Source organism: Microplitis mediator, chromosome 1 (genome assembly GCF_029852145.1).
Source record: "Microplitis mediator isolate UGA2020A chromosome 1, iyMicMedi2.1, whole genome shotgun sequence".
NCBI lineage: Eukaryota > Metazoa > Arthropoda > Insecta > Hymenoptera > Braconidae > Microplitis > Microplitis mediator.
In genome coordinates, this window is record NC_079969.1 from 12,491,135 (window position 1) to 12,504,915 (window position 13,781).

The window sequence follows — 13,781 nt, forward strand, 5'->3', positions numbered from 1 at the left end:
GTTAAATACAGTCAGGCCTGATCATACGTGCCCATGCCTGGTCATGTCTGTTCATGTCTGAAGCGTTAAATACAGTCAGGTCTGATCATGCCTGTTCATGTCTGTTCATGGCTGTTCATGGTTGTTCATGTCTGAAGCGTTAACTACGCTCAGGACTGATCATACCTGCCCACACCTGGTCATGTCTGTTCATGTCTGAAGCGTTGAATAAGCTCAGGCCTGATCAGGCCTGTTCATGCCTGGTTATGTCTGTTCATGTCTGTTCATAGATATAAAATTTTTTTGACCAAGAATCTATTACGTATAACCCGGGAAAAAAGGATCAGACCTGATCAGACATGAACAGGCATGAGTCTTAAGACTTTCAGTACTTAAAGTTCGTACGAGACCTAATTTTCAACTCAATTTCTTAGGTCAACAGGTAACGAGGCGAACTTTCAAGCGCAGGGTCCACGGTTCGAATCCTAGACACTCCCATATTTTTTATTTTTTTTCATTTTTATAGAAATAATTATATATAATTGTATATAGTTATGCATAATTATATATAATTATATAGGACCATTTTTATATATAATTGTTTTACCAAAATGGGCATGAACAGGCATGAACAGACCTGAACATGCCTGATCAGGCCTGGTCATTTTTCATGTCTGATAGGGCCTGAAGACTCATGCCAGCTCATGTCTGATCAGGCCTGAACATTTTTTCCCGGGCGATTTACGACTTTAATATGACGTCACAGTTTAATAGGGATAGGACATAATATTTACGTAATATTTAAGTCACCATTATGATATCATATAAAAGTCAAATTTTAGGTCAGTTCTATGTCATAATTATGTCACACTATATGACATCATCTCAAAGTCATTAATAAAGTCATTTTTATGTCATATCTATGTAAAAATTTTATGATCTCTATATGACCTGTCTATGACGTCATATGAAGGTTATCTGTTCACTGGGTGTACAAAACCAAATTCATCATTAGGTGCATTATTTACGTAGAATGTATCAATTTGATTATTTGAGTTAAGTAATGCCATGAATTTCTCTTATTTATAACTGTATAAGAGACTAGAGGTTCAGACTACAATGTCTACAATCCAGCGATCACCAATGTTAAGCAGCATCGACGTGGGACATTAATTGGACGGGTGACCTCGTAGTAAAACAGTAGTCAACGGATTATAAAGTGGTCCCAGTAAGAGAATGCACTTCGGAAATTGCCCCCACTACCGAACATTTATGAACTGCGCATGCGCACAGTAAAGTGGGAGAACATTTAGCACATAAAACATCTAGAGTGGGAGTAAAAACCGACGACACCCGAGGTACATTCTCTTGATGGGATGACAATAGATATTTTTTTTTATTTAGATTTAACCGACATTTATATTGATGAAAACAAGAAATCCTAATTAAATTACTTAATTAATTATTTACAGATATTCTAAATGAGATTCTAAAAATGACTATATTCGTTCACGCATGATTATATATAATCAGATCTGGCTAATTTTTGGATCTGATCATATATAAGTGATTATATATAAATAGGCAAAATCATTTTTTCCCGTGCTTATTAAAAGAAACGATTTGCAATTATATTAAATACCCACAAGAAGGGTGATTCAAAAGTATTCAAAGCATGAAAAAGTATTTAAAATTTTTTTTTTCAAATCGTTTTTTTTAATAAGCGTTTACTCTAATACTGGAAACTACAAAAAATAACTATAAAAAAAAACCGTCCATAAAGCACACCTGCGCTTTCGCGCTTGAGGTGTGCAAAAAAAATATATATGGTTTTTCATTTTATTTAATCGATCATATGGAGTGATTTAATCTTACTCCAATGAATAGAGGCTATCATCTTAATTATTTTTTTTCGGATTTCCGATTTTTAACTTTCAATCGAATTCATTCGGAACTTTCCGATGAAAAGTGATTGGAAGTAAATCGGAAATTTCCAATTACATCCGATTAAAATTTTCCAATTGGATTTAATCGAAGTTTTTAATCAGGGTTCTTTAGAATGGAAGACAATTGAGGTTAGTCAGTATAAGTTGGTATAGGTTATGAATTTGCTTCATGGACGAGCTGGTTCGACGAAAGAAAATGTGCCACGGCCGACTAGGGCAAATGTAGTTTTAAGCGTGGCCACGAGCTGGAAAAATTCAAAAAATGACTAACTTCATAGTATGCAGAGACCTCTATCATCCACACTTCATAGAGAATATTTTTGACCCATCTTTCTTACTAAACTTAGTAATATTTGGTATAGTAAAATGTACTTTTACTATACTCCTCACGAAGTTTACTGAGAACTTATCACCCAAATCCACCCAATTGACAGAAAGTTATGGGAAAGTTGGCGTCAATTAATTGAAAAACAACTTTCACATTAAACTTGACGTTAAATTCCAACCATGGCTTTTTCTGCAACTTGTAGTCAATGACTAGGGAATGGAGAATAACGGAAGTGGAATGTGTGTGAATAATAGTGTAAAGTAGTACTTTCTCCCCCTTACCAAACACATATATTTATATTTGTACGTGTATATAAATATATATTGAAAAATTTAATTTATTTAATGTGAATCATTTTTTATACTTTATCTGCAATACTTTCGGTAATTATACGAGACATCTTATAAAAGGATATGATGTAACGTAACGCTTAATTGTAAACTGAGAATAATTATTTTTAAAGTAATTATTCGATTAGGGATTTTAAAAAACGGCATCCTCAGATAAGCAACTTACGAGGATGGCCGATACTGATGAATTGGAGGCAAGTACCTACATTACACACTAACGATTTATATTTTTCTCTGTTCAATTCAATGCTGATGACTAAAATGATTTATAATTTTTATATTTCAATGTATAATTTTCTTTTCTTTTTTTTTTAACCAATTTCCGGCTACTAAAAATAAAATTAAAAACATTTATGGGATTAATGTTGTCAGTAATGAATTGATAATTTAATAACAATTGAATATAAAACACATAATTATGTTAATGTACAAATGATTGATGAAGAAATTGAATTTAAATAAATTTTTGGTTACAATTATCAAACAATAATAACAATAATTCAGTAAAATCATGATATTCGAGTCAATCCTTCGTATAATATTTAATATGAATGTATACTTACTCATTTATTAACATAATTTTATGTTGCAGAATATGGTATTAAGTTTTCGGGTCTCTGAGCTTCAGATGCTTTTAGGTTTTGCTGGTAGAAATAAGTCTGGACGTAAAAACGAGTTACAAACGCGTGCGTTAGAACTTTTAAGACTCAGATCTCATCCTGTACAACTTAAAATTCGTGAACTTTACAAAACAATACAGTAAGAATATTTTAATTTCATAAAATTAATTATATACTTTCAGTAAATAAATTTATTATTAAATTATATTACCATTTTTTAGAGCCGATCAACTAGCAGCTCATCAAATGTACGGACAATCTGGGACTGGTAATGAACCATCAATCGATCAAAATTTACATCAACGATCAGATGATTCAAGGTAAAATTTTATTTGTATTCATCTATTTAATCTTCTATATTACTAAGAGAATAAGGAAAAATTTGTTCCTGCCATATCTATATGATAGAATTAGTTAATGTTATTGAATTTGGTATCATTAGAAAGCTTTTGACTTGAATTTGTGCCTTTTCATAGTTTAAACTCATTTTAATTGCCAAGTATTAAGATAAATAGATTTATCTATATCATTCGAATTACATTTAAACTACGCGAGAAAAAAGACGATCGTATTTATTTTCTTTAAATAAACAAATTAATACTTTAATTATTCTGTTACTAAATATGACTGAATGTCACTGAATACATAGCTATATTATTTATATCGCGTTACTTATTCTAAAATGACAGATTTTTATACTCCCTTTTGGTTTTAGGAAGCTTCTCAAAGCCAAAAAAGTATGCATAGAAAAAAAAAGGATTCATTGACACAAAAAACCTTTACTCGCCTAAAGAAAATTTTTACTTACCCCAGGAAATTGTTTGCATTGTGAATTGAAAACAAAAATTTATTTAGAACTAAAAATAATTACTTAGTGCAAAGAATTATTTCTTGACAAAAAATATTTTCTCGCTCCAAGACAATTTTTGTATTTACTTCATGATGCTTAAATTTTTTAGTGCAAATTAAAACTCTTTGCGGCAAGAAATCCTTTTTTTCTGCGTATTTTATAAATTTAGTAGTGATATTTAGGCAGTCACGTAGTGACTGCAGGTTGCTCGTTATTTATTAACGCCTTTAGTAATTATACACAGTAAATATAATTGAATGTGTGATAATCAATTTAACAATTGATATAGACTTTAACTATCCCAAATAACAATCTTGTTCGAAACTTGAGCAAGCCAGGTCTCAAGTTCGATAGACGTTAGTGTCTTTTTCTACATATGTGTCTTGCTGTAGATACTTGTAACCAGATTTAAATTGCAAGCCTTTCATAAGAAATTCGTGCCAGATTATAACTTAATTCTGGAGGAAAACTATAGTTGAAAATAATTGCGCATGGCTTGCTCAAGATCTGCTGAAGGCTCTAAATTGACCTCGAGCCTTGAGTAGATCTTGAGCAAGTCATGCGTCAGTACCTGCCGTAAGTTACTGTGCAAGAAATGTGTCAGAATCTTTTCAACTGCACCGTATCTAAGATATCTGCAGTATTCTTGTGTATAATGCCGAGTAAGTCATGCACAAATCTTACGCAAAACCCATACGTTTTACAATTTTGAGCCTTAAGCAGATCTCGAGCAAGCCATGTGCAACTAGTTTCAACTATAGTCTTCCTCCGGAATTGAGTTATAATCTGGTACGAATTCCTTGTGTAAGACTTGCACTAGACTTGCTATTAAAATCTGGCCACAAGTATCTTCAGCAAGACACATAGGTAGATAAATACACTAACGTTTATTAAACTTAAGCCCAGGCTTGCTCAACCCTTGAACAAGATTGGCATATGAGTAATCGGCCAATTTGGTTCATTTTTGAACTTGATTAAGCTATCAAACCAAAAAATATGTGTGCCAAGTTTGACTTGGGTCTCTTCAAAATTGTGGGCGCTATCGTGACCACAAGGCTCATGATTTTCTTAACAAATTACGTAGTTGCTTTTTAACGTCATAATAAACAACGAATACAATTTTGAGAATCGATGAATGAAGTCACCGCAGTGAAAGTTAAGTCTTATTTAATTACCTACAACAGCCGAAATTTAATTCTATCGTAGCATTCAGAAGATATTACAAGTAAAAGCCGCAAAAAACTTTTTTTCGATATTTTTTGAAATTTTTAAGTCCATTAATCTATTTGAAAAAATTATCCAAATGGTCAGTCAAATAGAGAAGATTAAAGCTTATCGCACGAGCTCTAACATACATTTAATAGAAACGAGCTATCACTTTTGATTCACTTGGGATATTTTATCCGGGAACTACAAGTCGTGCGACCCTACTTTCAAACCCATCAACCGATTTGGATCATCTTTGAACGTAATCTAGATAATCGCTCATATAATAAGTGCGCCAAATTTCATTGAGATCCGTTAAGAACTGTGGGGGCTGTCGTTTCCACAAGGCGCGTTATGTATGCATATATAAACTTTTGAACCAATGGTATTTTTGGAACCTACTCGACTAATTATATCAGATAAGGACAAATACAGTTGTTAGATTTCTATAAAATCTACTAAAGTGAAGCAATGAAAAGCAAAGAAAAAAAACGAAAAACGTCTAATAGTTGTACTTGCTTTTATCAATCAATTTATTTTCTTTTTTTTCTTTTAAACAATTCCGTGAAGACCCCAAACACCTTGATTTAAAAGCGAGCTCATTCATCGTTTTCCGTAGGTAATATACTGAGCACCCCTCGCGTAATTTATGCTGACTTAGGGAACTTCCAGCACTCGATGGTCTCGGTATTAAAACCTCGTGCTACAAGATTTAGTCGTTTTATAGTATCCAGTGTATTTAAATGACCGTTGATTAGATTCGATCCTCAGCATAACTTCGATATTTTCTTTTATCCACAAGACGTATTAAAAACTGTAATCGAAATAATTTTTTGACTTTTAAAAATTTTTCTGTTTGATTAATTTCTTTTCTCATATTCCCCTATTTAATAGCTGTAGTACAGCGAAATAAGACACCGGTTGACATATGAGCCCTTAATTTTTTTTAATATTTCGAGGTCCTTCATCGAGATTTTTCATCTATTTCCACATATGCCCAGAAAAGTAAACAATTTGGACAGAATCGAATCGAAGCATTACAATTAAACTGAAAATAACTATTTTCAGACAAAGTCATAATCCATCATGGGCTCGAGCAATGCGAGCAAGACCAAATCAACAACAGCCATCACCAACCTCAGTTTCACAAAAAGATTTACCACCAGCACACCAAGCTTCAATGCCGCAATCACAAGTTACTAGATCTGCGGCAGCATATCAACCGACTACGTACAATAGCGTAACAGCACAGGTAATAAATTCATTCTTTATTCGCGATAAATTTTTTGCTCTTTTTCTTATAGAAATTTAACTGATATAATTCTTCTCATGTCATAGTCATATATATGATTTTATTTAAAACGCATAAGCCACTAATGAGTTAGTTAACCCTGAATCTGATTGCATAAAAAAATCTTTACAATAAAATTTTACCACTGCTTGAAAATTAATATTTAAAAATCCTAGAATAAATTTTGTAACTAAAGTAAAGGGCCCAATTTCTGACCTTTTAAGAGTAACAGTTGATGTTAAATTGAAATATTCATTAGAAAACTTAGCTTAAAAAAAAAAAAATTGATTGTTCGTGAACACAGTTTCTGACCCACTTCTGAATTGCAGTTTCTGACCCTTGAATTGAAAGCAACTTATCACTGTTGTCGTTATTGATAACAATTTATAAATAATTAAACTTTATAAATATTCAATTTTAATTTAAAAAACAAGAATTTATTAAGATATGAAAATTTTCATTGAATTTTTTTTTTATTATTGGCAATTTTTTCAATCTAATTTTTTATTGAACTATTCCCCTAGTAACACGCGTTTGAGTAAGATTCTGGAGTAAGTATCTTGAGCAAGACCCCTAGCTGCTAGTGTTTTTTTCTACATATGTGTCTTTCGCAAGATCGTGTATCAAGAAACCTATGTCACGTGCTAACAAAGTAAAACAAAAAAAAGAACATCTTTTGATTTGATTAGAAATTAATTTTAGAACTTAATTTTGCTTGAATAAATTTAGTAACGCAGACCAAGTACATTGAAATTTTGTTATTCAAATTTTTTTGAAATTTTATGAAAATGTTTTTGTAAAAAATAATTTTTGTTTACTATTAAAAGATTTTAAACGTTTACTTGGCGTTATTTTATACAGAGAATCTGTTTTTGGTAGGATTTTTTTTTTGTAATGTTATTATATTTTCCGATTTTTGGTATTATTTGACGGATAATTTATTGTTGGTCAATAATAATGTATTAATCGGAGATAACTGTACGCATTTTCGAGGCAATTACTAAATAGAAATTGATTGATCTGTATACATATAGTACTAAATTTCATGGTTTTTACTGATAGCCAGACTTTCTGGTTAGAAAGCTGGTGTCGATGAAATACGATCAAGTTGACGACAACTTGTGGACAAGTTTTTGTAACTGTTGACTCCAAGTCGTTGAGGAAAATAAAGGCAACTCTCCGTCAACTAATAAAGTGCCTACTTTTGCCAGTAACTTTCTTAGAAAGTTGACAACCGGTTGCCGTCAATTTATTTAAATTCCAATTTTTCGGTCAACTGCTGTAGTAGGTTGTCGCTAGCTTACTGTCAGCTTGACTATCAAAGTTAATACTACTAAGCGAATAAAACTATACCATAAGGACGTTAAATCATACATTTTACGTAATCGTAAACTTTTTTTTGCAACTATTTTAAAGTTTTATGATGGTTTTTAAAGTTATCTTTTTATTATTCATAAAATAATGCTTGAATAACTTGAATTTTACGATGTTTGCTTTTTCCCGCGTGACTATGAAATTAATTACAACAATTGACAATTTAATTTAAAATTTTCTAGATAATAATAAATTTTAATAACTTTAGTTATCTTCATTAATAATAATATAATTTTATGTTATACATTTATATTACATGCGAAGAACACGTCAATTAACCGCTGAAAAGTGCCTCCACAATAGCAAAAACTATCCTATTAGCAACACTTGTTCAGCGAAAGCTTACTTATTAATTTTCCGTTAAATTTAAACAATATGTTTTGAGCGAACGGAATTTTTAAACTCTGGAGCAAAGATCTGTTAAATTAAATTTGATGACATATAGCCGTCAACTTTTCGAAATCAACGATTTGTCTAACATTTAGATATAATGTACTGGATACATTTTTTAAAAGAGAACCAAAACTTCTCCTTTTGGATTATATTCATCAATTTATTGGCAAATTCAAACAATACATCTCGAGAAAAGGCAAACTGCAGTTATCAAGTTGTTTTCAACTTTCGAATTAAGTGACTATCAATGTATCTAATCAGCAGAGAATTGAAGTCAACTAGTTTTTAAGGACCCAATAAGTGAAATACAATCGTGAAATGATCGATTTCCAATTATTTTTATCAACATTTAATCAAAACTCTCAATGAAGTTAATGGAAATCTATTACCAGTTAAAGCATACTAATTAGCAAAAAAACAATTGACATCAGTTTGATTGAAATATTATAATTATATATAACAAGAAAACTTTCGATTTAATCTTCGTGCACTCTTCCACGATTGAAGCTAAAAAGGTCAAAACCGTGCCACGGTCAATAACTGGGTCCTTTACCTTAAATTGCTTGTACCGTTCGGAGTTTCCGAAAGAGCAAATTCACTCCATTCCAAAACAATTTCAAGTGATACATTAGGAAATCCAAAACGTAAAAGGGCGTATTGCTACAGATTAGTAGGGATCTATGCTAAAAGGGCGCACAAAAAATTTTTTTTTGCCATATGTTTTAAATGCAAAGATCTATAAAATACAAAATTTGGGCATCTTTAAGCTACAAGGTCGTGTCTCAAGACATGTGCCCGTTTAACTCTTAGAAAAGTAGTGCCTAAACCTAAATGGGCGCATAAAAAAAATTTAAGTCAGATGAAAAAATACAGTCTTCTAAACTTTTTTTTTTCTCAAAATTTATTAAAACTAAAATAATTAAAAAAAAAGAAAATATCAAATTTTTAAATCAATAAATCAAAATTAAATAGAAAATTTTTATGAGAATTATGAAAAATAGAAAAATCGAAATTCACTTGTTTTCTTCAATTATTGTTTTGGATTATAGATCTGCCATAAATCAGAATAATTTGAAAAAAAAACATAATCATTCTTCGATTTTTAAAAATAAAAAACATGAATGCAATCACGCGTATTTTGTGATTTTTCTAGGCATATTTTTAATTTTGATATTAAAAGAACATATTAAGTAGAATACACCCTTTTGACTACAGCATTTTTAGGCTTAGGCTAAGCGTTTTAATAAATTCTTTAGAAAAAAAATGTTTAGGCCCTTTTAGCTTTGATTCACAAAATTTTGAAATTCCTGCAGTTAAAGGGGCGCATAACATACGCTCTTTAAGCTTTGAGAAATCTATGTTTAATTTTTATGCGTAAAAAATATTTACTAGTCAATTGGCGATATAAAAGAAAACGTATGCATCCTTTTAGCCTTGCAAAGTTAAAAGGGCACATAAATTGGTTTGCACCCTTTTACCTTTTGGCACGTGATATTATATTGAAAATTTCTATAACATACTCAAAAAAATAATGATATTAAATTTTTCTTAATAATTTCTAATCATTGAAAATAATCTTTATTTTACAGCGATCTAATACGAGTGTATATCAGCCGTATCCTTATCCGTCTAAAGTACTTCCTCCTCCAATCCAAATTCAACAATCTAGCCAATATCCCATTCATCCAGATGTTAGATTGAAAAAATTGCCATTCTATGATTTATTAGGCGAGTTAGTGAAGCCTTCAAGTTTAATGCCTCAAGGCTCATTACGAATCCAAGAAGGCACATTCCTTTTTCATTTGACCCCACAGCAGGCTAGTGATATTGCCAACTCACGTGACTGTCGGGCTGGTAGTAGAATGGATTATACAGTTCAAGTACAAATGCGTTTTTGTTTACAAGAAACTTCATGTGAACAAGAAGATTACTTTCCTCCAGGCGTTGGTGTTAAAGTCAATGGGAAACTTTGTCCGTTACCGGTATTTCTAAAATTATTTTTTTTTTCATGGCATATATATATGCATGTAATTAGTTTTTATGCATTTTTTTTTAATTTATTCAGAATCCAATACCGACAAATAAATCAGGAGTTGAGCCTAAACGGCCACCACGGCCAGTTAACATAAGCCCGCTAGTGAAATTATCGCCTACTGTCGCTAATCAAATCCAAATAACATGGTCAGCTGATTATGGAAGAAGATATGCTGTAGCTGTTTACCTTGTTCGAAAACTAACCAGCTCAGAATTGTTAAATCGATTGAAGGCTAGAGGAGCTAGACATTCCGATTATACTCGGGGATTAAGTAAAATTTTTTTTATTATATAAACCCGATATTCCATACTTATATTTAGGTTTCTCATTTTAGAGGATATGACTTTATAATTTTGAAGTATAAAAAAAAAATTAATTTTTTTCTTGTTATCTAAAAAGAAAAGCCCTTCGAGCTCGAAAAAAATGAAGTTTCGTATTATCTCCGGGAATTCGAGAAATTTTAAAAACCAATAAAGATCATTTTTAAAGTTTCGCTCACGATAGAAATGATCAAGATGAAGAGTTACTTGAACTTTTAATTAGCCGGTGAGTTAATATAAGAAATGTTAGGATCTTAAAAAAAATAGTGTTCGGATCAATTTTAAGATCTTGATATTAAAATGATATTAACTAGAAAACAATGCGGAATTTCAAAAAACTTTATCAGAGATAATTTATAGGAAATGAAATTGTCTACAAAAAAGATTTCCTGACATTTCGTGACAAATCTGATAGTTTCGCTGGAAAAGTAGAAAGATCTCGAAATTTACTCAACCTTGACTTCGAGCTCCAATAACTTTTGAACAGATGGATTTATCAAAAAATCATAAGAGTCCTTTTTTGTAGAGCGTTAAATTTCCTATAAAATTATCAATTGGGTTTATTTATACACTACGTCATTACAGAAATATAAAATTCCAAACGCAAAAATTTTTTTTTCCCATGTTATTTAAATGAGAAATATAAAATCGCAATCAGGGAGTACTTAATATTGATGTTAAGGGCTCAAATTTGAACTGGCGTCTTCTTTTATCCTACTGAAACTTTTAAGTGTGCGTCTTTGATAAAAAAAAATAATCGATTTTTTTAAATGTCTAATACATACACACTTATACACTCGGAAATTTTTTTGAAAATAGTCAGGATGGCTTCCTAGGACCTTAAAACGTAGAGATATGTTGAAAAAAACGTTTTTGAAAATCGCACCGAAACCAAAAATTTCTAATTTTTTTAACGGGAAGTTAAAAATCAAACAATTCACGTAAAAGGATCTTAAAATCAAAATTAGGAGCTGGAAATTCGATAACTATTTTTTTTTTGATCGTGTACTTCAAAATTATAAGGTGGAATGAAAAAAAAAATTTTTTAAATGGCACAGCTTAGTATATAATTGCATATTTATTTCAGTTAAAGAAAAGTTGAATGAAGATGCAGACAGTGAGATAGCAACAACTTCTTTGCGTGTTTCACTTGCCTGTCCTCTTGGCAAAATGAGAATGAGTACTCCCTGTCGTTCTTCAACTTGCTCGCATTTACAATGTTTCGATGCGTCATTATTTTTACAAATGAATGAACGTAAACCAACGTGGAATTGTCCAGTTTGTGACAAACCCGCGCTTTATGATCATCTTGTTATCGATGGATACTTTCAAGAAGTTCTTTCGTCCAATAAATTATTGCCCGACGTTAACGAAATACAATTGTTGCAAGATGGATCCTGGGAAAATCTTGTTTCGAAGAAAGAACGAGATAAAGAAAAAAGTGATAAGTCTGATTCTAAGACTCGAGCAAAAATTGATGTGGATACAGTTGATTTGGGTATAGTTCATCAACTTAAAAATATAAGTTTCTTATTAAATACTTTTGTAGACATTAAGCACAATAATCGATTTTTATTTTAAATTCAGATGAATCAAATCTTGTTGTTTCGACACCAGAAAAAAAGAGCGCTCCAGTAATTGATTTGATTTCAAGTGATGAAGATGACGATGTTGAAAATGATTATAAAACTAGTAGCAAAAAAGGAGCAAGCGCTTTACCTAAAAAAAGTCAATCAAATCATGGCGCAATTAGTAGCACCAGCGAATCTCCAGAACTTATGATTATTGATTTAGAGTAGTATTGGTTTTTTTTTAAAGGTAACATTTTTATTAAACTTGATTCTATGTCTAAATGAATTGTCACCGACGATTCAATAAAATACTTTTGTGATTGTGGTTATTAAATTACCGAAGTATACAAAGAATCATTATTTTCTATTTTTCAAACTTATTTTTATTTTATTTGTATCAATAAAATGTCATTATAACTACAAATATTATTATTTTATTGTTCGTAACTCCAAAATATATACAGTCGAATTCCACTCAGTCGGATTTCATAAACTCGGAACTCCCCCTCAACCTTAATTGACCTCCACTACCGGCTATGCAGTCTCCAATCCGATGCTATACGTTCGTATGTGTCTGTATATATTTGTATACATATTATAGTGGTCCAAAAAAAAAATAGTATTTTACACTACAAGGGAAGTAAAGTAAGAAATGTCTCAGATCACATGTAATTGTTGGCCGAGGCGAAGCCGAGGTCAACAAACATGTGATCTGAGGCTTTCTTATTTACTTCCCGAGGAGTGTATACTATTTTTCTCCTCGACGGAGGCGGGAAGCGGCAACTTCGTTTTGCACAGCGGGACGAAAGTTGACGCTTTCCGCCCGGAGGTGAGAAAAAGTTTTTTTCTTTATACCTTAGTCGAAAGTACGCACTTCCCTCCCTAATTTTGAGGCCTAAAGCCTTATTTCCCTCTCCTGGCGGAGTTACACGCGACTCACTTATATCGCCGGGGGCAAAAAATTTTTTCGTGCCTACAGAAACAGCCGGTTGCTGCCATCTAGTGATCATCTACCACTTTATAAATAAAATTTTTCACGATAACGTCGTAGATCATTGCTTTATATATGCGTCAGTATTTTTGTGTCTCGTTGTATGTAATATTTTAATTAAACAGTGTAATTACAATAATAAGATGAATGAAAAAGTTTCATCGGATGAATCTATGGACGAGAATGAGGTGATAAAAGATTTTGATGCAGAGGCGAAGTTAATTATTGAAAGTTTATGTATTTATTTATATATTATTTATTAGCAGGAAAAAAATCTTGTTCATAGGCATAAATTTATTTCTTTCGAAAAAAAATAATTATTTTTTATAAGTATAATTATGTCTTTTTTTTTTTGTTTTGTTTTCAATGCCTGCCCCCACCGACCAGACGCACTCGCTTCGCTCGTGCTTTCAAATGTCGCGGGGCAGGCATCAAAAACGCAACAAAAAAAAAGAGAGATGGAAAAAAATTAAAGTTTTATGTATGTCCGAAAGAGGCGCGTCAATAGGGAGCAAATAAAAAAAAAC

The 13,781-nt window shown here is 31.5% G+C and overlaps 1 protein-coding gene across 1 annotated transcript; it reads left to right on the forward strand.

Annotated features, from left to right (window-relative positions):
- Positions 1-2,492: 2,492 nt before the first annotated feature.
- Positions 2,493-12,698, forward strand: LOC130668882 (E3 SUMO-protein ligase PIAS4). The gene is made up of 8 exons (XM_057471391.1): positions 2,493-2,797; positions 3,196-3,362; positions 3,445-3,543; positions 6,348-6,531; positions 9,927-10,319; positions 10,403-10,643; positions 11,780-12,190; positions 12,280-12,698. The coding sequence occupies exons 1-8, from the start codon at positions 2,774-2,776 to the stop codon at positions 12,489-12,491; spliced, it is 1,731 nt and encodes a 576-aa protein (XP_057327374.1). The 5' UTR covers positions 2,493-2,773; the 3' UTR covers positions 12,492-12,698.
- Positions 12,699-13,781: the final 1,083 nt, after the last annotated feature.

What these genes read in the sequence shown, in the direction of transcription:
- LOC130668882 (XM_057471391.1), top strand. Translation starts at nt 2,774, where the DNA reads ATGGCCGATACTGATGAATTGGAG. An exon ending in CCGATACTGATGAATTGGAG is followed by an intron (nt 2,798 to 3,195) that starts GCAAGTACCTAC and finishes TTTATGTTGCAG; the next exon opens with AATATGGTATTAAGTTTTCG. An exon ending in CGATTATACTCGGGGATTAA is followed by an intron (nt 10,644 to 11,779) that starts GTAAAATTTTTT and finishes TATTTATTTCAG; the next exon opens with TTAAAGAAAAGTTGAATGAA.